The sequence below is a fragment of the Euprymna scolopes genome, chromosome 2, assembly GCF_053919585.1.
Source record: "Euprymna scolopes isolate OS-2025 chromosome 2, ASM5391958v1, whole genome shotgun sequence".
In the NCBI taxonomy this organism is placed as follows: Eukaryota; Metazoa; Mollusca; class Cephalopoda; order Sepiida; family Sepiolidae; genus Euprymna; species Euprymna scolopes.
The window spans coordinates 70,220,806-70,248,305 of record NC_136483.1 but is presented as its reverse complement, the minus strand read 5'-3'; the positions used below and the strand labels follow the sequence as shown (position 1 = coordinate 70,248,305).

At 36.2% G+C, this 27,500-nt stretch overlaps 1 protein-coding gene and 1 long non-coding RNA gene across 2 annotated transcripts in view; one reads left to right on the top strand and one right to left on the bottom strand.

Annotated features, from left to right (window-relative positions):
- The window catches only part of LOC145292112 (uncharacterized), a 137,280-nt gene that overhangs the window by 9,785 nt on the left and 99,995 nt on the right, over positions 1-27,500 (bottom strand). The window contains exon 2 of the mRNA XM_080138215.1: positions 19,215-20,012. Coding sequence (XP_079994341.1) covers positions 19,215-20,012 — 798 coding nt within the window. The remainder of the gene's footprint in view (positions 1-19,214; positions 20,013-27,500) is intronic.
- On the top strand, positions 5,856-10,808 carry LOC145292106 (uncharacterized). Its single transcript, XR_013869552.1, has 2 exons — positions 5,856-9,658; positions 10,002-10,808. It is a non-coding gene; the product is annotated as an uncharacterized LOC145292106 (long non-coding RNA).

The following is a 27,500-nucleotide window of genomic DNA, read 5'->3' as shown; positions in this document are numbered from 1 at the left end:
GCATAGGGTAATGTACACGGACACACAGACACGTTTACCTTTATAGATATATAGACTAACATTTCAGCCCAGCGTTGCCAGGGTGTTTTGATGTGTATGTTGAGCAAAAAAAAAACATAGATTTTTCCAAATCTCAGTACCCTGTATATCAACTTTCGAGTCTGTAAACTTAAAATTGACAGAGTTATTGCGTAGGGGAATGTACACACACAGACACGTTTACTTTGATATATATATATATATATATATATATATATATATATATATATATAGAGAGAGAGAGAGAGAGACAGATAGATAGATAGATAGATAGATAGATAGATTAAACAAAAATATATACGTATACATAAATATATATGAAAACAATTTTGTGTTTGCTGTAAACTTTTTACGCAAACATTATGCAAGTGCACGTAGAATATTTGCATGAATATAATTACACGTAATAGTTAACTAAAGATAATTATCCCATTAGAAAACCGAAGCAACTAATAGAGGATTAATTAAAATGAATGTTTAATAGAATATGCAAATTAGGTAGATCTTTTACTAGTTAATGCAATTCCACAACCCATATATAAGAAAATTGTATTTTCTTTTTAAATAAATAGAAAAGAGAGGTTTGTAATATGAATATCAATACACACAAAAGAAAACGAATTTATAGGAGTATATACATACATACATATATATATATATATATATATATATATGATGATTGCAACGTCTTGTCAGACGAGTGCCACTCCCTCAGACATTTAAAATCCATGAGCCCAAATGCCTGAGGGAGTTTCTATACAAAGATGATGTTACAGAGTCTTAGCTTTGTACGACAGCTAAGTCTCTCTCTCAGTTCAAAATGTTGAGATCCAGCAACAAGCAAGAGCAAGATAGCCAGCAACAAACTAAACTGCAGACCAGCTTAATGCGGGTACTGGTCTCCCGCTTTATGGTTTTTTAAATTAGAGATTTGCTTCTCCTAGAAAGGTTGCCTTCACCACGGCTTACGGGAGCCCTCTCCACCCCAATACACATATACACACACGCAAATATACACGGTGCTAGTTGGCCGTTGACCCAGAAAAAGAGTTCATTCGCCCTTTGGAAGGTCTTGTTTTTAATCCCCCAGGGAGTCTAGCCGCCCTCCTCACCAAACAAGTCTGGTGGGGGAACCAGTTTAGTCGCCGGTGACCCGACCATGAGACAGGTAGTACTAGGTTACATGGTACCAGTAGCATATGACATGACCTGACTATATATTATATAGATAGATAGATAGATAGATAGATAGATAGATAGATAGATAGATAGATAGATACAGCCACTCTGAGGAGTCGTAGACGACGAAACATGTGTCTGTGGATAATTACATTTTAAAAATAATATATATATATATATATATATATATATATATACATATATATATATATATATATATATATATATATATATATATATATATATATATATAGAGAGAGAGAGAGAGAGAGAGAGAGAGAGAGAGAGAGAGAGACGGGGGGAGGAGGGAGGAGGGAGGAGGGAAAGGAGAGACTGTGTGTGGGAAAGAGACAGAAAGAATAGAAACGTTGCTCCTTTGATAGCCGCTAAGTATAAGTGGTATCTGAATATAATCGGAGTAATTCTTTCTTTTTTACTTTTGTTATCATGTCACCAATAAAGATGTTAGAAGTAGACGGTTTACCTCGGAGAACGCTATCCACCTAATAGTAGCAGGATCCTAACCGTTGAATAACTCCAGGTGCAAAATACCGAAACCATAGTATTGCCATTTAGTGAATGTAATCTGGATCATGCAGTAGTTTCTGTATTGGCCTCTCGGTGCCGTAGTGAGAACTTCTACGACTTTTCTTTCGTCAATGATTTACAAAACCATTTTTACTTATTCCCTCTACGTTTTGCCTTATACTCTACGACTGATCTCTTCCGCAATTTTTCCACTTCCAATCCCAACATGATCATTCATGAAACCAAATATATGCCCAGAACTTCAACTTTAAACGTAGATCCCTATTATCATGCCTTTTTTTCAACATTAACGGTCTACGTTCCAACTTTCCAGAGGCTGAGATCCATGTACAAGAGACCAAACCTGATATGTTGTTCCTGAGCGAAACTGACATTGACTCGTAGGCTTCTGTAGAAGACATCATGAGTTTTATTTTTTTTTTTATTTTTTTTTTTTTTTTTTTTTACACAGAGATCACCACTTATCAAGGCCCGGAAGCCACTCAGGGATAAGGGTTATTCAAACATAATATTGACCCCTTTCCATGATGACTATGATCATGAAATCTGTGCCTACATCACTTCTCTGATTTACCAGTGTTTCCGTGTTGTACTTGCTAAAGTACCAATTTCATCTTATCCCCCGCCATCCTCGCACTAATGGAATTACTGCAAATCTCTAACAAAAGATCCTATCTATTCACCGTTTTACTAGCATGCATTTCTTTGGTGACTTTAACGTCCACAATGTTGAGCTATTAGCCCATCTGAACAAGACTAGTGATGAAGAGAAGGATTTGGCATGAACTGTCCTTTGTATATAACTTTATTCAAATTGTTGACAAGCTAACACAGTAACTGATGCTAATTGACATTTCTCAAGCTTTCTTGGCTTTTTTATAGTTCGCCCTGGACAGTGCACACTTGCTGTCCTGTCTTTTGAGGGATCCTCTAGTCATTCAGCTTTCTTAATTAAGATCACAACAAAGTTTCACAAAACGTCTGATTTCCTTTCCATCGCATAGTTTAACGATATTCCACAGCCGATTTGGAACGGCTTTAGAGCCTTCATATCTGAAATCTCTTTTAAATCCATTTTCAAAAAGCATGTCTTGTATCGCATTTGTTATATCTGAGTGGTTTGCTGTTATAATTGAGAGTTTTATACATTCAAAAATCTTTCAAATATGGAAAAGCAGCCAGCTATGGTATGTTCCTGAATGCACCGGTGTTATTTCTAACAGAACCAACTGTTTCAATTGCTTCGAATGTAATAGATGCTCTGAAACAGAAACCATCTTTAAAACTACTTTAAAACCACTGAAAAAGGATTAAAAATGTTAAAAGTTTTAGACTTTCCCACGAGTTTTGCATAATTCATGGCCCTGAATAAATGTAAAGCCTCCATCTTTAATCATCATTAATTAATCGAGGCCATCATTAATTGCCTAGAAATTATCTCCTTGCCATTTAGTGAATGTAGTCTGGACCATGCAGTAGTTCTTTTCGGTGACATAGTGGAGACTTCTCCGGCTTTTCTTTCTTCACTGATTTGCAAAAAAGCCAACATTTTCGCAGGAAACTTAGTATCAATTTTCAACCGTCGCAATCGTCAGAATTCCTCCTATGACCAAAAAAAAAAATTTCTAAGTAACATTCGAATAACTGTCCGTGATGTCGCCAAATATATCAAGGACCTAGATGCCAACAAGGCAACTGTTCCGGCAATATTCTGGTCAAATTACTAAAAAAAAAAAACCCCGGAAACTGAAATATTTCCTATTTTTACAAAGCTGTTCAATCGTTATTTAAACACTTTCCGTTAACTTGGAAGATTACTTTAGCCTACTATATCTAGTATTGAAAAAACAAAAACAAAAAAAAACAAAAAAATAAATAAAACACTGAAGATCGATCATCTGTGCAGACGGACTAGTCTCCTTTGCGTCAATAGTGAGTTGCTTGAATCTGTAATAAATCAAGAAGTTGTAAACCACATTGACGAACACGGCCTTCTTAGTCACAGGTAATATGGATTTTGTCTAATATCTGTATCTGACGAATGACTAATATAATACAGGATCAGTGAATCTATTGACGGGGGGTTCGTTTCTAGTGCAATAGCTCTTGATATATCAAAGACCTTTGATAGAGTTTGACACAAAGGTTTGCCTAACAAGCTTGTTCGTTACAGAATATCTGAAAATGTTCTCTCAGCCATCAAATCTTTTTATATTCGGTAGGGCAATAAAGTAGTTGTTGACGGATGAAGTCAGAAGCAACACCGACATGCCTCAAGTATCCAATTTGGGTCCAACATTCTTCTTTATTTTCATGGATGACTCACATTCTAATCATAGCAACACTTTGAAGAGCATTGATGATCTGGATTTTTCTGACTCCCCCGTCTCTCTCTCTCTCTCTCCCCCCTTAATTAGAGCTTAGAGTACATGGTGCAATGGGGGTGATTTACTTTTAACGCTTCCAAAACCAAACTTCTCTCCTTTCACAAACAACACTCGGATCTTCACTTCTCCCCAGTTGAAATGAATGGGTCTACTCTCGAACAAGCACTTTTTGATAAGCTTTAAGGTTAATATGCGAGCCAGACCTATACTGGAAAACTTCCATAAAATCTGTTGCTAAGGTTGTTGAAAAATATTTTTTCGCCGCTCCAGAAACTACTTCACGCCTGACGCAATCTCCTACCTGTACATGAGCCAAATACGTCCTAAGATGGAATATTGCTGTCATGTCTCCAGAGGTGTCGCTCGGAGAGTCTTTCTTATCTTAACGGAGTACAGAATCGACTTTGCAATCTAGCTGGTGATGATATATTCTCATCCCTACATCATCTTTCACACAGAAAAGATGTTGCTAGCTTCTTTCTACTGTATCGTTATGATCATGATAGGTGCCCGGCTGAACTCCAATCCCTGACCCCCCCCCCTCCGTCAAACATTCACAGCAACAATATCCCATCTGTGGGACAAGATATCACGAGTATGTTTCTGGTATGCTCATGGTAGTTTTCAAGTTCAATGTAAACAAATATTTGAGTTTCCTCTTGGATAATCAATTCTCTTAGTAATCTTCTGCCATTTCTACCCATTGTTTGTGGTCCTCTTTTAGCAGTAATGATTGTCCAACTGACACCCTCTGTAACTCTTATCCTCTTTAGTCACAGAGCTTGATAAGTCGTAACACTTGAGTCCAAAGTTCAAATTAATTAACATCGTATAGCTTGGTCAGTAATGTAAAACTAATTTTTAAATTTTGGTCAATCACAAATTAATTGATATCTAAACGAAAGTTTTAAGTTTTCAAAAGGCATCTACGTTCTCAGTGGTTACAAAAAGCAAAAAAAAACAACAAAAAACAAAAAACAATGTGAATAACTAATACATATAAAATAAGTTTGGGGATTAAATTTTGAAAAAGTAGTTTCAGTGTAAATAAAATGAACTGAATAAATATGTACGATTCTAGACGCCATTTGAAATTTCCTGTTTGTACAAAACATGGCGTTTCCATTGGATAACTATAGTAATTGATTAATAAAAATAAATGGTGATTCTCACACAGTATGTGCTAGGAAAATTATCGGGCCGAATAAAATGTGTAATCGATGAACTCAATTGGAATTTGTTTCCGTAAAGAATACAGAATTGACTGGCTATATATAATTAAATATCTATTTTTTAGAAACATGTTGTTTTACACTACCTTCAAGAATGTAACTGTCTCTCTCTCTCTCTCTCTCTCTCTCTCTCTCTATATATATATATATATATATATATATATATATATATATACAGAGATAGAGAGAGATAGAGAGAGAGTGAGAGAGAGAGAGAGAAAGTTACATTCTTGAAGTTAGTGTAAAACCAGAAGTTTCTGAAAAATCGATATTTGATTCTATATAGCCAGTCAATTAGGCATGTTTTTAGTCTGTACTCTCTCTCTCTCTCTCTCTCTCTCTCTATATATATATATATATATATATATATATAGAGAGAGAGAGAGAGAGAGAGACAGACAGAGAGAGAGAGAGAGAAGGAGAGAGAGAGTAGGGGAGAGAGAGAAAGAGAGATAGGTAGATATGTGGCACTATTTCCTTGTGCCACTGTTTCTAACACACTCTGCAGCATGGACGGGTGGTAAATTGTCCATGAGCGTAGAGATACAAAGAAACCCCTTCCCATAATTCCCTTGCTATCTTTCTGCCTCTTTCCTGCACGACCACCATGATGTGAGGACGCATAGACTGTCTCTCCGTAAATGAGGGGGGCCACCCCCTCCCTCAACACTAGTTAGGGTAGGTTAGTTAGCTTTGAAAAGCCTATTGTAAAAATTAATTGCAAATTGTTTTTTTTGTAATATATATTGTATCTCTAATGTAAAATAAAATAGTTAGTTATACCTTTGTATATTACAATTGTGTCGCGTGTCATTTTTCTTGTGTCTGCCATGAAGACCTTCATAAATGTCTGAAGTCGAAAGGCGGCCCTGAGGACAAAGAGATGAAGATTCCCACCAGAATGCCATCAGGGTGAAGAGATCATCTTGAGAAAAGAAAGGAGCCACACCCAGATCCAACATCTCAGGTATGATTTTCTTCTTGTTACTCAGACCCTAATGACTGGCCCATCTTCATGTCTTCATGGGACCGCTTTAAGACATTTACTATAACACGTCTGTCGGTCACACCTCGGTGGCCGGCTGATAGTGTTATAAATGGTGCCGTGACCAGGATTGACCCTGGTTAATTACCAGACGGATCTCGTCGCATCTGTGTCGCAGTATAAATGATGCACTATGACCAGAACATATTGTTTCCCAGCATGGAAATAATTTCGACCCTTAAACCCACGGCACAACCAAAAATAACGACCACTAGACGAATCGAATAAAAAAAAATGGTCCACGGTCTTTAAAAACGGAAAAACTATTTCTGGCAAAATTTAAAAAAAATGGCAGACCAGTACACACGCGCACAAAAAAAAAAAAAAAAAAAAAAAAAAAAACGCACTCAAAAAGGAAAATTCAGAACCTGAACAAAAAATTGTCTTGCACCTACAAAAAAAAAAAAAACAGTTTACAAAAGATCGATTTAAAAAAAAAGAGTATTGAAAGTAACCCTTCGAAAAAAAAGTAAGAAATGTGTCCCACACAAAAAAAAAACAGAGATGAGAAAAAAGTGTCTCTAGAATATGCAATATCTCTTTCTGTCTCACGCTTTCTCTCTTTCTGTCTCTCTCAAGATATATATCTATATGTGTGTATATCTATGCATCTTGTTATTACATGAAAGAAAAAGAAAAAAATCCTTCAAACACGAAGCTCGAAAAATAAATTTAAAAAAGAAAAAAAAGGAAAGAAAATAAAGGATACCTAACATTTTTTATCTGATCTTTATTTCAGGTTTATAAAAATATAGGACTTTTTAAAAAAATTCTTTTGATTTTTGCAAGTGTTAGATTCAGATTTGAAAAAATAGAACTTTTACATTACATTTTATTCCATGAACAGTTGATGTGTTTATTTTTCAGGTTAGATAACAATTTACGCTGAAACATAAGGGGACTTTTTGATTTGATAATGTTTTTTATTTATTTTTTTTGTCTGTTAAAAAAAGAAAAGAAGGGAAAGAAAAATATTATCGCTAAAAATTTAGATTACATAATACGAAGTTTTCTTTGTGTGAGCGCCTTACAAAATTGATAAAAACAAGATTTTTTCTATTTTATTTTTTTTTAAACTCGTAGAAATGTTTAATGTCTACCTGTCACTCATTTTTTAAAACAATGGCCGCACATGGGAAAGATAAGCGAAGATGACCTCGTCATGGTGTTTGTGAGGTTGTTAAGGGATGGGTGGTAGAACAACGCTACCTGCCTCTCTCTCTCTCTCTCTCTTCTTCTCTCTATCTCTCTCTCATTCCCTTACCTGTGAGGACGAGAGAGTGACTTTTAAAATCGTCGAAGATTTTTTTTTTTGTTATTACGTAATGGTGTTATGAGGGTGGTGGGGTGTGTAATGGCATCGCTCTGCCTCTATCCCCTTCTTTTTCCCCTCATTCTCTTTCTCTACTCTTGCGTTTTAATGATTGTATAGCTAAACCCCCATGGCTGATTGCAGGAGGGCATATAATAACGAATTAACTTGGAGTTTTTTTTAATTTTTCTACCAAGTTTAAAGAACAAAATTATTTATGCTTCGTTAAATTACATTAAATGATGTCTTCAATTGTTTTTTTATTAAAAATAAAAACTGAGACGATTATTCAAACAGCACTTAAAGTACTTTTTTGAAGTCTTCGAGTGTTTGGAAAAGCCAACTGTTACATGATTACGTTAATTTTTTAAGAGTTCTCTGAAATGTTCATAGTTGTTCTTAAAGAAAAAATTACACTATTACATTTCGAATATTCTCTGAATTTTTAATAATTTCTAAGGAAATATTGTTTGACTAACGAAAGAGATTTTCCTGAACTCTAGATGATTTTAAGGAAGAATTATTCGAGCAAATTCTTTAATTTAAGGTTTATTTGAAATTGGACCGTATGATAGGGGTCCCTGAAATATTGACTGAGGAGTATATACGTAAAATTGAATTAATTATTAAGAAAAAAAAAGATTTCCTCAGTCTAGAAAGATCTCTCTTTAATTGAAACTTTAATTTTTTCGAGCTGTTAACTATACAGTACTGGTCGTTAACTAATGTGACTCCCAGGTGTGGCGGGAGTTTATTAATTCGAAATAATCCTTGTGAGTGAGTTTAGGAAAAGAATTGCTTTTAAATGATAAAATAATTACTTTGGAAAATAAAGTTAATTAACGTGAAATGTTTCTGAATTCGAAATGACCTTGATAATGACCTATAAGAAGAAATGATTTTTAAGAATCAATTAAATAACTTTAAATGTACACTGAATTTTAAAAATAATAATTACGAAATGAAAAATTTGGGATGTTTCTGAATCTCATTGTGAAGGGTGAATTGATTCAAAATGAATTGTCTATGATCTTTTCGGAAGATTAATTTTAATAATGAACCAAATGTTTGGAATAATTTTTGAATTGTATTACGAAAAATGGGTCTATTCGAAGTTTATGACCTTTTGAGAAGATTGGTTTTTATAATAATAAATGAATTACTTTGGAAAGAAGTTAATTAACATAAATTGATTTTAACGATGAACCAAAATACTTGAAATAATTTTTAAATTTTGGAATTAAATTTTAATGATCTTTTGTAAATCAAGTTTTGAAAAAATACATATACTTTTTAAATGTACCCTGAAATTTGGGAAAAAGTTAATTATGAATGTAATAACTGAAATGCGTTTGCATTGTGTAAACAAATTCTAATTGTGACCGAGGTGCTCTGAAATGATTTTTTAAAAATGTTTTCTTTTTAAGAAAAAAAATTGTTAACACCCTATTTCATTGATTTAATGTATACCAGGTTTCTGAATTGTTTATTTTTGGAAATTTTTTTCCCCTAATTGAGTATTCTAACTCATGAAGGCTGAGTGCCCTTCTTAGTTAATTCTTTATATAATTAATAAATATTCCGTGGTGGATAGTTTTTATTGGTCGCTCGGCGGCAGACTCCTTGCTCTAACAGAATTAATTGGATTAGAACCTCTGAAGACCAAGGTTTTACTAAATCCATATAGGTCGGCGTGATGAGGTCACGTAACCCCGACTTATCTAAAATACATTATACTGGTTGCTGAAGAGAGCGTAAGTCCAGTAACTGAAGTAATAACTTGGAATACATATAGGTCGGCGTGATGAGGTCACGTAACTCCGACTTGGTTAAAATACATTATACTGGTTGCTGAAGGGAGCGTAAATCCAGTTACGAAAATAATGTTATGCAGACTAAATTAAAAAACGTATAGGTCGGCGTGATAAACTCACGTAGAATCCGGCTTAGTGAAATATGTATAGGTCGGCGTGATAAACTCACGTAGAATCCGGCTTAGTCAAATACGTATAGGTCGGCGTGATAAACTCACGTAGAATCCGGCTTAGTCAAATACGTATAAGTCGGCGTGATAAACTCACGTAGAATCCGGCTTAGTCAAATACGTATAGGTCGGCGTGATAAACTCACGTAGAATCCGGCTTAGTCAAATACGTATAGGTCGGCGTGATAAACTCACGTAGAATCCGGCTTAGTGAAATACGTATAGGTCGGCGTGATAAACTCACGTACAATCCGGCTTAGTGAAATACGTATAGGTCGGCGTGAATAAACTCACGTACAATCCGGCTTAGTGAAATACGTATAGGTCGGCGTGATAAACTCACGTAGAATCCGGCTTAGTGAAATACGTATAGGTCGGCGTGATAAACTCACGTACAATCCGGCTTAGTCAAATACGTATAGGTCGGCGTGATGAACTCACGTAAAATCCGGCTTTGTTAAAAAATATTATACTGGTTGCTTAAGAAAGTGTAAATCCAGTAACTGAAATCATGAGGTCATTGCCTCGATGGAGGGCGAGGATGATTACCCTCTCTGGTATTTGAAGCAGTCTACCAGTCTACCAGGAGCCTGGTGGAAAAAAATAACTTGCTTCACTGAGTTCCTGATGGAACGTAGAGCATGGGGACATTGATTGCTGACGGCCGGTTGACGCACCATTCACGGAAAATTAGGGACTTCTGAAATTTATGAATACTCATAAATTTCGGATAGCATAGGGAGGGATGTGGCACTATTTCCTTGTGCCACTGTTTCTAACACACTCTGCAGCATGGACGGGTGGTAAATTGTCCATGAGCGTAGAGATACAAAGAAACCCCTTCCCATAATTCCCTTGCTATCTTTCTGTCTCTTTCCTGCACGACCACCATGATGTGAGGACGCATAGACTGTCTCTCCGTAAATGAGGGGGGCCACCCCCTCCCTCAACACTAGTTAGGGTAGGTTAGTTAGCTTTGAAAAGCCTATTGTAAAAATTAATTGCAAATTGTTTTTTTTGTAATATATATTGTATCTCTAATGTAAAATAAAATAGTTAGTTATACCTTTGTATATTACAATTGTGTCGCGTGTCATTTTTCTTGTGTCTGCCATGAAGACCTTCATAAATGTCTGAAGTCGAAAGGCGGCCCTGAGGACAAAGAGATGAAGATTCCCACCAGAATGCCATCAGGGTGAAGAGATCATCTTGAGAAAAGAAAGGAGCCACACCCAGATCCAACATCTCAGGTATGATTTTCTTCTTGTTACTCAGACCCTAATGACTGGCCCATCTTCATGTCTTCATGGGACCGCTTTAAGACATTTACTATAACACGTCTGTCGGTCACACCTCGGTGGCCGGCTGATAGTGTTATATTCTCATCCCTACATCATCTTTCACACAGAAAAGATGTTGCTAGCTTCTTTCTACTGTATCGTTATGATCATGATAGGTGCCCGGCTGAACTCCAATCCCTGACCCCCCCTCCGTCAAACATTCACAGCAACAATATCCCATCTGTGGGACAAAATATCACGAGTATGTTTCTGGTATGCTCATGGTAGTTTTCAAGTTCAATGTAAACAAATATTTGAGTTTCCTCTTGGATAATCAATTCTCTTAGTAATCTTCTGCCATTTCTACCCATTGTTTGTGGTCCTCTTTTAGCAGTAATGATTGTCCAACTGACACCCTCTGTAACTCTTATCCTCTTTAGTCACAGAGCTTGATAAGTCGTAACACTTGAGTCCAAAGTTCAAATTAATTAACATCGTATAGCTTGGTCAGTAATGTAAAACTAATTTTTAAATTTTGGTCAATCACAAATTAATTGATATCTAAACGAAAGTTTTAAGTTTTCAAAAGGCATCTACGTTCTCAGTGGTTACAAAAAGCAAAAAAAAACAACAAAAAACAAAAAACAATGTGAATAACTAATACATATAAAATAAGTTTGGGGATTAAATTTTGAAAAAGTAGTTTCAGTGTAAATAAAATGAACTGAATAAATATGTACGATTCTAGACGCCATTTGAAATTTCCTGTTTGTACAAAACATGGCGTTTCCATTGGATAACTATAGTAATTGATTAATAAAAATAAATGGTGATTCTCACACAGTATGTGCTAGGAAAATTATCGGGCCGAATAAAATGTGTAATCGATGAACTCAATTGGAATTTGTTTCCGTAAAGAATACAGAATTGACTGGCTATATATAATTAAATATCTATTTTTTAGAAACATGTTGTTTTACACTACCTTCAAGAATGTAACTGTCTCTCTCTCTCTCTCTCTCTCTCTATATATATATATATATATATATATATATATATATATATACAGAGATAGAGAGAGATAGAGAGAGAGTGAGAGAGAGAGAGAGAAAGTTACATTCTTGAAGTTAGTGTAAAACCAGAAGTTTCTGAAAAATCGATATTTGATTCTATATAGCCAGTCAATTAGGCATGTTTTTAGTCTGTACTCTTTCTCTCTCTCTCTCTCTCTATATATATATATATATATATATATATATATAGAGAGAGAGAGAGAGAGAGAGAGAGACAGACAGACAGAGAGAGAGAGAGAGAAGGAGAGAGAGAGTAGGGGAGAGAGAGAAAGAGAGATAGGTAGATATAGATATATAGATATATAGATAGAGGGAGAAAGAGAGAGAGAGAGAGTGAGTGAGTGAGTGAGTGAGTGAGTGAGTGAGTGAGTGAGTGAGTGAGAGAGAATTTGCGTGCACTACTATTTGGGGATTGCCTATGTGTTTAATTAGGCATGGGATTGGATCTCAAATCGATGTTCTGCTAACGATCTTTGCTGACAATTATTATAGTTTGTTCGGCACCTGTTTCAACGTTTAGTACAATTGGAAAGAAAATGGAAGCACTAACGACAAACGCAAAAGGATTGCCGTTTATTGTTTAACAGACTGGAACAGAATTATTGGCATTTAGCGATTCAATGATCGATTGAATGAAATCGATCAATAATGATGTCAAGAACACGTGGGTGGGTAAATGAATGATTTGAAATAGCTAATTAATGTTTATTTATCAATCGAACTGCCATGATTGACTTTCTAGACTTGCCTTACTGAAATATGTATACTTTTACCGACGCGTCCACCGAGAAGTTTAATTTTAAATGAGAAAAGTCTGTGTAAAAATACGGAGGCCTCGTAGGAGAAAAATTACAAATATAGAAAACTTGTTTTCATTGTTCATAGTATAAAGCAAATATATTTTATTTTGAACGAATAAAGGAATATTATTTCAAGTATGTTAAACTGTAGTGGACAGAACAGGAATGGAGTGAAATCTAAATATACAACAAATAAATGTTACCAAAAGCAAGATAAGTTACTTCTATCTACCTGGATAACATTGTTATGCTTTAACTTATTTCAAGACGTTTTGTAGTTTGATACACTGTTAGTTTATTAGACGGAGACAATAGCATGGCTGCCATTGGACAATTATGCGGAGTCTCAATAATCGCTCAAAAATTGAAAATTAAATGGAATGAGAGCTAATAGCTGCTATTAATCGTGCGAAAATGCAATGTTCAACCAAGATATGTTTTTATTACTAATATTTTGCGTATATTTTTACAGTCTATTTTGGAGGAGCTATATATCGCACACATTAAAAATCGATATCATGACAAACGTTGTCTTCGTGGTGGGGTAAATAAATAGGAACGCAAATCCCTACCCGAGCCAATGAATAATAAAAGTATGAACAAACCACCAATTATTCAATTTTTCTGCAACACGAAAACAAGCATCTTATGCTGAATGCCGAGACATATACAAAGGAAAAGGAGTCGATTAGTAGAACGCTGCACATTATCGAAATAAACACAAAATTCCACATACAGATCTAAAAAATAAGTAAAAATTTCATAATAAATAAATATAAAACTTGGAATAATTACACAAATAATAAAGTAAAATAAAATCCAACCAAAGATAAATATGAACTACTAAGATTGTAGATAAAAGAGAAAGGACAGGGCGTTACTCGACTCCACCTATACTAATATATGCAATCATATCTGTTTGAATAAAACGGTTCACTATTCCTTGATGGCTGACATGCTTCATTTACAATTAAATGTACATTGGGGAAATTAGTTTCAATGTGTCCGTTCTAGATATTGACTGGTGACCTAAAGGAACTTGTTAAGCAAATCAACCAGCCATTTTTGAATTCCTGAGGAAAGTAAGATTGTACAAAAATATGAATACTCCACCTGCTTTCTACAAACTATGCCTCTACATAGACTCTAACAAAAATTTTGGTCAGTATTTAGTGACCATCTTAGTGTAACGAAGTAATTACATGTTAACATTGATCCGACGTTGTATACGAAAGTCTCGCAAAGAAACAAAGGAAAAAAATTCGACACAGGCTTTTTTTTTGCAGTTTAAATAAAAGGCATCTATTACTGGTCCAGACTAAACCGCCTGACATGTATTTCCCAAGCCAGCAACAATATGGTAGGATTCTTGCTTTTCTCCTCTCAGAATCAATTAAGTCTGCAGCTGTAACTAGCTGTTATGCTTGCAATTCGTTTAATGGTTCACATCCACCCATGAAATATGGCAAAAATCTGGATAATAAGCGCTTTTTGCATCTTGTTTTAAAAGTTCTTATCGTGTTACCACATGATGTAAAAAAAAAAAAAAAACTCTCCCGTCCCCACACGTATTTAAAAGTCTTAATATGCCGTCATCCGGCTTAAAAAAAACTCTCGTGCCAACACGTGGTTAAAACTCTCGTGTCTAGACGTGCTTTTTTTTGTCTCTTCTCTTTTTTCTTCCTCTGTCTCAGCCGTGACGTCACATCACGTCACAGCTTGGCCATTTCCATACGTGAGAGGTCGTTGCTGCTACATTCGTGTCAATGGCTTCGTTAGATTAGCTCGATATGTCAGAAAGCAAACGAAACTTTTAAAAATAACCTCACCCACATTTATTTCCATAACGTTATATTTAACATATTATTCTTACTAGAAAAATAAACTGAAATGAGCACATTTATTTAATTAGCCTTACACTTCCTTTTGAGTAAACAGAACCTCACAGAAATTATTGTAGATATGATCGTTGTAATTCATTTCCGTTTGAAAAAGCAACAACAAACAATACCAACAACAATAAACTAACCAAAATATTTTCATTTATTTTCTTTCGATTGCTATCATGTGTGTTCATTTCCTTTTTTCACATTTTTTTTTTATCGGTGTTCAATTCCGTTTCCGAAAAAAAAAAAAAACAATTCGCCAAATTTAAGAAAAAACGCAGTTACATTTACGTAAAAAAAAAAAAAAATCAATTATAGTAAATAACCGTGCCGTAAAAATGAAAGCAAAATATATTAATATGCCGAATTAAATACCGATATCATATGTTAATTGATAAAGGCCGGAAGATGGCGCATTGTTCGAAAGCGATCAACTGAGAATTATTGAATACTGTGGGATCAGAAGTTTGACCTCATCGAATAAGCGGAAGTTAAGAATCTGACGTCATTTCCTCGAAGTATATTATGGTCTCTTGCGGACCCCTAAGCGAGTGGACGCAAAATGAGCAAAGCAATGGTCTAACATAATAACAAAAATGATCCCCCTCCCCCCTTCTCTCTCTCTCTCCTCTTCCCTCCCTCTCTCTCTCAGCCGAGTTGATAACTTAAAGGTATTCTCTTTCTGATTTCTATAAATGTTTGTCTGAGTATACTTCTTAAGCTGGTCCTGGATATGACCTTAAACTATATCCGATGGTGAGGCCCCAGCTTGTGGGCTTTGAGGAGTGTGGAGCCACCCTTTAATTGCCATTGCTCCCAGGTCCACTCTGATCCGGAGTGGTAGTACCTGTTAGGGTCCCAACTATGGGTTAAATAGAAACCGACTTAAAAACAAATATACTCTATTAAAAAATTGTTCTTCAAAATCACTGGATTTGGCATTAAATAACCTGAAAGGGTTAATATGCCGTAAAACAAAACCAACCAACCAACTTCTTAAGCTTTATTCCGCTCCTTCCCATGGTGGGAAGATGTAACACAAAAGTCTGAAAATGGGATCCAGAAGGAGCACCTTGGTCTGACAAAAGATACCTGCAAAGTCCTGTCGGCGTTCCCCAGAAGAGGCGTTTCAGGCGATTAGCAATAAACTAGTACTTCTCAAAGAGAGAAAGTAAAACCTGGGATGCTTAACCTCCTATAACTGCACAGGGCTAGCAATATACCGCAGTCCACAGGGAAAAGACTATTTCAGAAATGGACTAGACACTATTCACTTTTGTGCCGAACAAAATATCCCCCGGTGCGAATAAAAAGAAGACCGTGCATTATTCGATCAAAGACGCCGACACACGTGGGTTCCAGCTATTAGAGCGTATAAAGACATTATACACGTCTCAGACACGCTCACCTCAACACATTTACATTAATGTATCCATTATTGGGTAATTTTATGATTGATATCAAACAGAGAGCATATTTGCACACTTATTTATATAATTACACTAGTAGGCCGCACGGCATTGCCCGGTCGTAAAATACGTTTAAATATGATATTTTAATTATGCAGATGTTGTATTTGTTATTATAGACCCAATTCTCTATTGATTATTATATTGTAGCCAATATATAGCATTGGTCATCCGGTGTGGCCCGTTCCTAAAATAAGTATAAATATATTTTAATTTATGCAATTTTCATATTTAGAGTCAATACTCTATTGATTATTATATTGTACCCAGTATATATTAGTGACTTCAAAATTAAATTAAAAAATATATGACTTGGGTGCCATCAGCTAGAATCGAAACCAAAACATGTAGCTCTCCAGTCTTATTCGTCACCGCCTGATTTAAATCCGTACATATATAAAAAAGCTTTTGAATATTGTTAAAGGTACACGTTTAGTTGACTTACGCCGCCCAAGTCTCAATTATTTTCAATTTTGAGCCCTTAGCAGCTCTTTTTACCGGCTAAGAACAAAAGCTAATTTGTTCCATAAATAAAATCCCCATATATATCAAATTTCAAGTAAGTAGACAAAAAAAATATGACAAAGTAGATTGGTAGAATCGTTCCTCACACAGACAGCCAAACAAACAAGGTCACTTTATATATATATATATATATATATATATATATATATATATATATATATATATATATGTGTGTGTGTGTGTGTGTGTGTGTGTGTGTGTGTGTGTGTATATAGATTAGCAATGAGGCAAACTTGTTAAGCTTCGTAAACACTTAAAATACACCGGGTTATAAAACAATAATAATAGTATGTTTACGTAGAATAAACGATATACAATAGCCACCTCTTAACAATATATCCATAACATACAGAGATAGATAATGTTTAAGCACTAGTTTAGGTCATGATATAATTATAAATATTAGAACAAAATAATTGAACTCGGGATTTCATAACTTGTATAAATATAAGCCTAAGATCTACGCTTTTTTTTAATCTAATGAACTAATATCATTATAGATACTAGACTATTGACGGGGCTACTGCCACAGTAAGATTATTTATATGTTGTAGATGTAATTGACCAAAACTCCATGAAAAACGTAGGCATTATTATTGTCAAAGTAGTTTGTCATTGACTTGCTTTCGCCTTCAACTAGATATAGTACAATGTCGGAAGGCGAGTAAATCCACATATACTTTATACAATGAAATTATTTAAAAGTAAAAAAATAATAATCCTGATAATATAAATGAAACGAAATGATTTATATATTAGGTTGCTGCAAAAATAATGCCGTTTTTATACATATAGCTGGACGTAAAAAAAACGACATTATTTTTTCACCAACCTAATAATTTATTCCATCGATAAGAAAAAGTCCACATGAAAACTCATTAGAAATTTACTACAGAGTTCCCCGTCCGGCTTATACAACAAAACATATGTGAATTCGTATTATTTAGATTCATCGGACTACTGTTCTCATTTTGAGTATAATTTTCACAACGTTTCGGTGGATGTAACCTCTGACCTTCTTCAGGCGTATTTTGTGGAACTCGGGAATTTTTCTATCGAACTCGGGAATTTGGACGGAATTTCGTGCGAAACCTTTTATTTACTTCACGTACATCAGTTGTAAAAAGTGATATTCTCCTGGAGGTTAAAGGTTCAATCTTCAGTGTGGGCGACTGAAAAATACAATTGCGAATTACTTAGTACTTCTATCCAGTCATGGCTGACAGAACAAGAGCACGCTACCCACGTGAAGTAAATAAAGGGTTCCGCTCGAAATTCCGCCCAAATTCCCGAGAAACATGCCCGAGTTCGACAGGATACGTCTGAAGAAGGTCGAAGGTTATATCGGCCAAAACGTTGTGAAAATCACACTCAAGAGGAATCAAAATAATACGACTAACCAATCCTCATCTCAAAAAACCAGAAACGTCATATATGCGAATGTATTTAGATAATTTCTAGAATTTTGCAGAAACTCGCAGACTTTTGATGTGAGACTTTACCACACCCTCCATATTATCCAGATCTTCCGTATACTGATTATCAATTTTTATGCATTAAGCACAATTTTATATGGTAAAACTGTCCAGTCTAAATAATGGAATCACCATTAAAAGAGTTTGTTGCATCACAGCCAATAAATTTTTATTATCTTGAAAAAAAAAAATCTTATAAATCGATGACAAAGACATAGCTCATATTTCGATTACTTTGAAAATTATTTTTGTTAATTTTTCTATATAAAAAACAGTAGATGTGTGTGTGTGTGTGTGTGTGTGTGTGTGTGTGTGTGTGTGTGTCTATGCGAAAATATTAATTCGATAAACTCTTAAGCTACTCGTCACATAACACTGAAATTAACAGGAAATAGTAATTGTACACCAAGGAGTAAAATCTTGGGTGGATAAATAATGCGTACAAAAATATGTCGACAAGTTGAAATGCAAAATGTTCATTTCAACTTGCCGACATATTTGTTATTATTTTTATGCATGCACAAATTCATTCATAACGTGAAGTGCTTTAATTTTAAATCTTTCTTATCTGTCTGTCAATAGCTCAAACGGTAGCGAACTCATCTGTGCCGCTACATGTTTTGTTTTCGATTCTAATACTGATGGCACCAGAGTAATTTTTTTAATTTTGAAATCAGTATTATATATTAGGTACAATATAATATCCAACAGAGAATTGGCTCTGTAATAATAAATACGAAATCTGCATGAATTGAAATATATTTAATCGTATTTTACGTCCGGGAAAGGCTGAGCGGCCCTGCTAGTCATGAATAAATGTATGATTCTGAAATCAGTCATTATTTTTGTAACGACATAATATTTAGATAACTTATAGAAGGCTAATAACAATGCAGAAATCTGCCGAGTTTTAACAAGGAAAACTGAATCCCGAATGATAAGACGATTTGTGAATGTATTCAAATTATGCATCTCTTACCTTCGCTTGTCTTTTCTTCGGTCGGTGTGGCTTCGGCTTCACTTTCAGCTGTTTTTTTCGTCTCAGCGACAGTCGCTTCATCCGCTACGGGCTCTGTTGTCTCTTCCGGGGCACTTTCGGTTGTTGGTTCTGCTGCTCCTACCACAGGTTCCGCTTCTGGTTCTGAGGCAGCCGGTTCTGCTGCAGCTTCTTCAGCTGCTGGGGCTGCACTGACAGCAGTATGCTCTACAGCTGCTATGGCTTCTTCAGCAACTTTCTCCACAGACGTGGCGATTTCTTCACCTGTACTCTCCACTGCGGGGGCAGCCTCTTCAACAGCCTTCTCTACGGCAGCGGTAACCTCTTCAACAACAGGGGTGGATACTTCTACAGCTTCTTCCGCCGAAGCCGTGGTTTCATTAGCGGCCTCGTGAGCCACATGCTCTGCTTCAGATGCGGCTTCTTTGGCCTTCTGTTCCACCTCATTAACTGCCTCGGCCACCGCCTCAGCTACAGTCGATTCTGAAATGGTCTTCTCGCTTTTATGCATTTCGTTTATCACGGCTGCGGCCACCTTCTCACTTGTCTCCTCGTCGATGTGGGCCTCCACGGCATTATCGACTGGTGGCACCACTGCCGCTACTGTGTCCGCCTCCGTCGACTCTGGAGGTGGCGGCGGGGCACTTTTAACCACCTCCTGTACTTCAGCGGTCAGGGGCTCTTCCACTGGCGCCGGCTCAGCACTTTTCTCCTCATCTTTGACCGCATGAAGGGTTTCAGTCACTTCTGCATCTAACGGTGCTACCGAAGTTGGCTGAGCTAAAATGACACACAACAAAAAAGAGAAATAAAAATAAAACTATTAAAAAGCTATTAAAAAATTTAAAATATAGTTAAAACACTATTAAAAATCTATTAAAACACAATTTAAAAACTATTAACACCTACTTGCAAAAATATTCGACCTTCGGTGCAAATAAATAATAATTTTATGCCGGCATATAAAAAGATTACGGATCAAATGTGGGTTTATTATGTCTATTCTGATATTCTCTGGGATAAACGGGTTTAATTTGATACCATATGCTGTTATTTAAACGTGCCACGCCTTTCCATAACACATATTTTCAATTATACTTGACCCAAGAATATTTTCTATACAAAAATTCCAAAAATTTTGCTGCAACCATATGTAAATATACAGATGCAATATGGCAATCAAAATAACTTAACAGGAAAACTCTTTGATGCCCTTTACGTCTCATGAAAAATCAGGTATGTACACCAAAAATTAAAGAAAATTATCGAGTAGAATTTTAATTAAAAATAAAAATCAGTTTCACCGTATTTTTTCGAATTCCATTGGTTCGAGCTCAAATAAATTTGAAGAGTTACGTAAAACAAGGTAGATTAGTCAATATTTCATTTCGCCAAGTGCTGAATTAATGGAGTATAGAAAAAATGCAATAAAAGTGATTTCTAATTTTTTCTGTAGTTTTTCCCCCTTTTTTTGTAGTAAAAAAATCGTCAGATATCGGTAATGCTCTGTTTGATTTTTCATTTCAAGGCCTGAAATACAAGCAAAAATATAAGAACTCGTCTGCTCAAAGGTTTATTACACATTGACGTAAACATGATCACTACATCAGGATTTGAAGACTATGGATATAAAACGATATTTAGTAGGCAAGAAAAATGATATTCGAAAAAAATAAACGAACGTTTTGGTCAACCCAATATATATATTGTGGCCTATAATAATCCATACAAACACAGTAGAATAATTAACAAAAAAGTGTATTAACAAAATTATGCCACAAAAGTGCAGGTCATGATTCTGAGGCTATAACTGCCACAAATCGCTGTTATGCTGTTTAAATGTAATTATATTTATTAAAATTAAATCAGCTCATTCCATAACGATATACTTAAACAACTCGGTATTTAGAAGAGAAGTTAAGATAAGATGAAACTATCCTTTTTTTATTATTGGAATGGGTAACTAAATATATGTAACGCTAGGCCGGTTCGAACAACGAGTTTCTATGCGAAAATTTGATCCCTCTGGATTAAGAAATGACACCATTTATGAATGCTCTTTCATCATTATCTATATTCGACCTCAGGAAACGCTGGGACACGTGCCCTGCTAGTTATTTATATAGAAGATGTGACGTAATCCATGACTTGGATTACGTAATTAATTAAAAATTGAAATATTTAATTTCGGGCCAACGAGAAATGTATCGTTTTTTTGTTATTTTATTTTATCTTTTCACCGAGGTAAATGAACGTAGTTTCCGAGAGAGAGAGAGAGAGAGAGAGAGAGAGAGAGAGAGAGAGAGAGAAAGAGAGTATAGAAGAAAAGAGGGAGAGGCTAAACCTAAAATAGAGAGAAAGAGACAGTGAATATAGAAGAGAAGGAGAGAGATGGGATAGGCGTCTATTACTAGGCACGAAGAATAAAGTAAAGAAAGGGCTAAGAAACGTACTAAGAAGAGGAGAGAGATAAATAGAAAAAAGAGGGAGAAAGACCTTTTAGTACAGGACAGTGACTATTTGGCCGGCGCGCCAAGGCGTGTGCACGTGGAAAATTTTCCACCGCGTCATCCAGCGACAGATGAACGAAGATGTGGATATCCCCCCCTCCATCAACAGCGAAAGAAACGAAGTAATGCCTGGGAGAAACTCCATATCAACAACGAAAGGAAGGAGATAACGCTCGGGAGAAACTACACATCAGCAGCGAAAGAAGTCAATTTCAACAGCGATAAACGACGAACTGAAGTACATTGGTTGCGACAAGCGGCGAACTTTGGGAATATGTATTTTACCCCGCTCGAAAAGAAATGAAAGAAATCCGCTTGAAACAAAAGAAAAAGATAAAAGAAAAAAAGAAAATCAGTAAGTGCCCTTATGAACAAGCTCTCTCTCTCTCTCTCTCTCTCTCTCTCTCTCTCTCTCTCTCTCTCTCTCTCTCTCGTATATGAAGACATTAGGTTCATTTTGCCATTCTGTTTGGAGTAATATATTTTTTTGTTTTGATATATTTCTCGTTGGGATCTTCAAATAGTATACAAATATACCCTTCCCCATATTTATAATTTGTTTTTTTTTTATTTTTACTTAATCTCATTATCCCCTACCTTCCGTAGCTTAGTGCTTATAATAAAATTTAACTTTGAAAGTTAACATTGCGTGTCGTGTTTTCCGTTATTTTCATACGCTGTTCGTTCGTCTATTGTATATTTCCGGTTTTGAAAGAGTTTCTCCATGTTTTCTATTTCAGCAGGGTGTACCGAACCCAGGACATATGCGTGTTTTACGAGGGACGTGCAATAAGTTATGCCCCTGACCTACCTCCCATAGCAGTAGAACAACGAAACTTGGCACAGTTATTAGTATTTCTCTACATAGGAACCACCCAGAGTTATGCATTTCTTCCATCGTTTGATGCAGCTCTGGAGACCGTTTTTGTAGAACACCCCAGGTTGGTCCTCCAACCAAGACGTGGCTTCAGAAATCAAGGCTGCATCATCTGGGAAACGCTTTCCTTTCAAAAACAACTTCATGGCTAGGAAGAGGTGAAAGTCAAAGGCTACATGGCCAGGAGAGTAGGGAGGATGGGTGAGCTTCTGATCTGGCGACATGCGAGTTGTAGACCGGAGTGTTGTCCTGCAGGAGGAGGGTACCTTTGCTGAACTTGCTCCGCCTCTTGAGTTTGATAGCTTCCCTTAATTTCCTCAAAAGTGAAGCATAATAGGCTCCTGTAATTGTGGTATCCTTTGCCAGGAAATCTGTCATCACTACTCCGTCCTGGTTCCAGAAGACTGTGAGCATGACCTTGCCAGCGGAGGGCTGCACCATTGCCTTCTTTGGAGGTGGTGAGTCCAAGTGCTTCCACTGCATTGACTGGGCTTTGGTCTCTGGATCATAGTGATGGACCCTGGTTTAATCCTGTGTAATCAGTCTTTTGAAAAACATTGACTCATCTTCTTGGCACATCTCCAAATTCATCCTCGAGCACTCGACGCATTCTCGCTTCTGGAATGGTGTGAGCAACCTGGGAATCCATCTGGAAGACACCCTATGCATATGCAAATGGTCATGAATGATAGTTTTCACAGACCCTGTACTAATCTTGACATCTTGGGCTATTTGGCGAATAGTAATGTGCCGATCTTCCAAAATGGCAACCTCAACTTGACGGACAGATGCCTCATCAATGGCAGAAGGGGGTGACCAGGTGTGGGAGCTGTTTCTACAGACTTCCGGCCATGTTTGAATTCATTGAAGTCACAATGCCAGCGTTTTACAAGGTCATATGATGATCACACCTGACTCAGTTCAAACAGCTGTAAAACAGAAACCACAATTAGTTCAGAGCTGTAATTTGACACATAAACCATAGAGATATAAATTATTGCACATGCAAAACTTCAGCTAGATCAGACAACTGGAAGTGGGCCAGGGTCATTACCTATTGTACGCCCCTCGTAATGTTCACTGTATTTAATGAATGTCTTATTATTATTTTTTTATTACGAACTCACGAATGTGTTATGATTATTGTCTGTTTGCATTAATGATAATGGAATTCGTAATAAAGAACAATAAGGAAATATCTCAAATCACAGAATAGAGAAATAGTGAAAACCTCATGATATAGTACGACAATATTGGAGGTTAACCAACGGATTCATATAAACCATTTTCTAATATCAATAAAATAGTATTTATATTTAGCACCGAAATGTGAAGAATTAACATTTACTACACTTCCCCTTCAAAAGAGAAGGTAATGCCTTGGGGAATGGTTTAGTGACAAAAGAACAGATACTACACCGCCCCTTTAACTGATCATTGCAAAATAACACATCAGCTTGAAGTAGAATAGTAAACTGAATTGAGTATTGAAAGTTAGTTATAGTAGAGTTTCGGCCTCAGACAGACAATTAGTAATTAGTATCAGAATAAAAATTTAATCAGAGATTTTAAAAATTAATAATAGTTAAACTACTTCTTTCTGCAATGGTAGTCGCTAAAATTATATTTGCCCTTCTTAAAAAGAAATATTATAATAATGTGGCACAAAATAAAAGTTCAATGAAGAGTACTGGAGCTACCAGATCAGGATGTCTGAAGATATAGGCTTCCTGGCCTAAAATGCATTAAACATTTACGTTATTTATTATGACGAATCAGGAGATGTGTGGATGGAGATTGTGCAACCTTTATCTCATAGTTACGCGCGCAGCTACCCTTACATGGGGTATCCATTGTTTTTCAAGACTGAACGGAGGGATTATATATTGCTTAATTGGTTTGGTTTTCCACCCTCCTTAATATACATAAATGTTATTAAATGACACTGCACCTAACAACTGTTATTTATACCGCATTTCTGAACTTCAGAAAACTTTGAAAAGAGACCCGATTTCTGTTTTATTTTCGTTTTATTATTTTATTTATTTATTTATTTATTTGTTGTGTCCATAAGCGGCTTCCCCAGAGAAAATGAAGTATCTAGGGAATATCAAAGTCACAGACGGTCCCCAGTTGCAGTTAAGGAGGATGAGGTCTTTGCAGTTCTTGCAAGGAGGTGTTCATGACCTCCTACATAGAGCACCTAGTATTCCAAATGGTCACCCATCTGGTACTGATCAGGCTCAACGTTGCTTAACTTCAGTGATCTAAGGAGAACCTGCGTGTCATTGTGATTTGTCTCTCTAGTCTTAGGAAGACTAGATGATCAATATCAGCGTGATTAAATATAGAATAATTAACAATCTATATATTAACAGCGTAATACCTTTAACGTACGTACGTACGTGTGCCACGGTTTCCAGATTATAAATGATTCAATTGGGAGATCCTATTCATTAAAAAAGAAGGATAGAAGGCGAGACCATAACATTAAATTAGTACACAGATGCATTAATTTAATGTTCGTAGTATGTTACCACCTTCCATCCTTGTTTTAATAAATAGGATTTTCCGATCACCGAAGACGCAATGTAAAATAAATAAATAAAAAATAGAAAAATGATGTTGCTTTTAGACCGTACGTAAAACTAAAATACACCTTCTGGCGAGGATCCATTGGTAGTACCTGTCCTGTATAAAGATTGTATAATGATATCGTGGGGTTTCCGTTCGCGCCGGACGTTCATACAATGGAAATATGTTACTGACTCCTACAAGAATATTGGAGATAAAACGAAATAACCAGATACATTCTAACACTACATTAACCAGATTACTTATATAAATACTTTTATAGTTTTAACAAAAGGGCTACAATAATATCGCGGGGTCTCCATTTACACTGAACGCCCATAGAATGCCAAGCAGCAATATATTACATATGAAAGATGCCGCTGTGGAATTTCCACAGGTCCTGCTAGTGAAAAAGACATAACGTTTCTAACATTTTGCATATGAACTCTTCAGATACGCATTCAATTATTTACAAAGTAGCGTAAATTTTGCCTCGCTTTTAAATAGAGTTATATGACTAATCTAATGGCACAACTTCGATCTTAAATGCAAAACGTGAAAAACGTAGAATCAGAAACCAAACCAGAATTACCGAACTTTAAGGACATTCAAATAAAAGGGTAATAAGCTTAAGTATCTTAGAGAGTTTTCGTTAGAAGATTTTTTTTATTCATACGTATTGAAATACGCGACTGTCATCTAAATTAATTGCATTTCGTCAGAAGTTAGAACGGGACTGCCTTAAGAAAGGAATGTATTAAAAATAACTTCACGTTAGCTGCTGCTACAAAACATCACTTATGATCAGACTGCGTTTGAAGATCTAATAAGAAATGCCCACTCGAGAATAAATACTGCGTGTGGTGTGTATGAGTACATGTGTGTGTGAGGAGAGAGAGAGAGAGAGAGAGAGAGAAGGAGAGAGAGAGATAGAAAGATAAAGAGGAGAGAGAAAAAGAAAGAGAGAGAGAGAGAGAGGGCAGAGAAATAAAATTGGATAACACGAATGACGTTAATTACTCTAGTAAATATGACAGTATCATATTTTAGCTTCAAAAAGAAAAAATGCGCATGGAAACATATGCCAACAGAATATATATATATATATATATATATATATATATATATATATATATATATATATATATACATATATATATATATAAAGAGAGAGAGAGAGAGAGAGAGAGAGAGTGTGTATATAAGTATATGCATATGAATATATGTGTATATACATATGTGTGTGTCATTTATTTGTTCTTTTGATCTGTGGTATGTTTTAGCGAAAAGAATCATTGTGATGGCCATAAAAATATGGCGTGACAAATATATATATTTTAAAATATAATTATTCACGTGCATCTCTTTCATCAATATGGTTGAACCTAGCAAGACGTCCTGGTTTGAATCTCAACAGGTTCCACATTCACGAGTATTCTTGGTTTTACTTCGCAAACGAAGATTCTATGAAGGAGATTGTCCACGTCGACTGCAGGCACGCTTGTGGTTGACGAGCCCGATGCGGGACAAGCAGGTTGGCCGCAGCGGCTGCTGAGGCTTCCCGAATCTTCCTCCTGCAGCGCTTCCCACGCAGATTCTCTGTGCGGGAGATCTCAAAGGAGGCGACAGCCTGGTGGACAGTACGTTGCCAGGTATCACGGTTAGCAGCGAGAGCAGATCACTGGAGATGGTTAATGTGGCAGTCACTGAGGGACGTCTTCAGAGAGTCTTTTATATCTTTTCTTCGAGGCCCCTCTGTCACGACAGCCAGTAGAGAGTTCGCCATATAGGACTATCTTGGGCAGGCGATGATCCTCCATTCTGGAGATGTTCCCAACCCAGCGTAGCTGTGACTTCAGCAGCATGGCCTCGATGCTGGTGATTTCCGCCCGCTTGATGACCTCAACATTGGTGACATAGTCACTCCAGTGGACGTTGAGAATAATGCAGAGACAGCACTGATGAAAACACTCGAGGAGTCGTAATTGGTGGCGGTAAAATGTCCACGACTCAGCCGTACAGAAGGGTGGAGAGTACTACGGGTCTGTACACACTGATGTTTGTGCAATTTTTTAAGTTTCTGTTGTTCTAGACTCTGTTGTACAGTCTGCTAAAAGCGCTGTTTGCCTTGGTCAGTCTGTTGTCAATGTTCCTGTCGAGTTTGGCATCTGATGTGATGGTACACCCCAGGGAGGTAAACTAGTGAACGGCCTTCAGCTTAGTCTCGCCAATGGCGATGTAAGGAGGCGGTACTCTACCCGGGGAACTGGCTGCTGGAGGACTTCCGTCTGTTTCAAGCTGACCTCG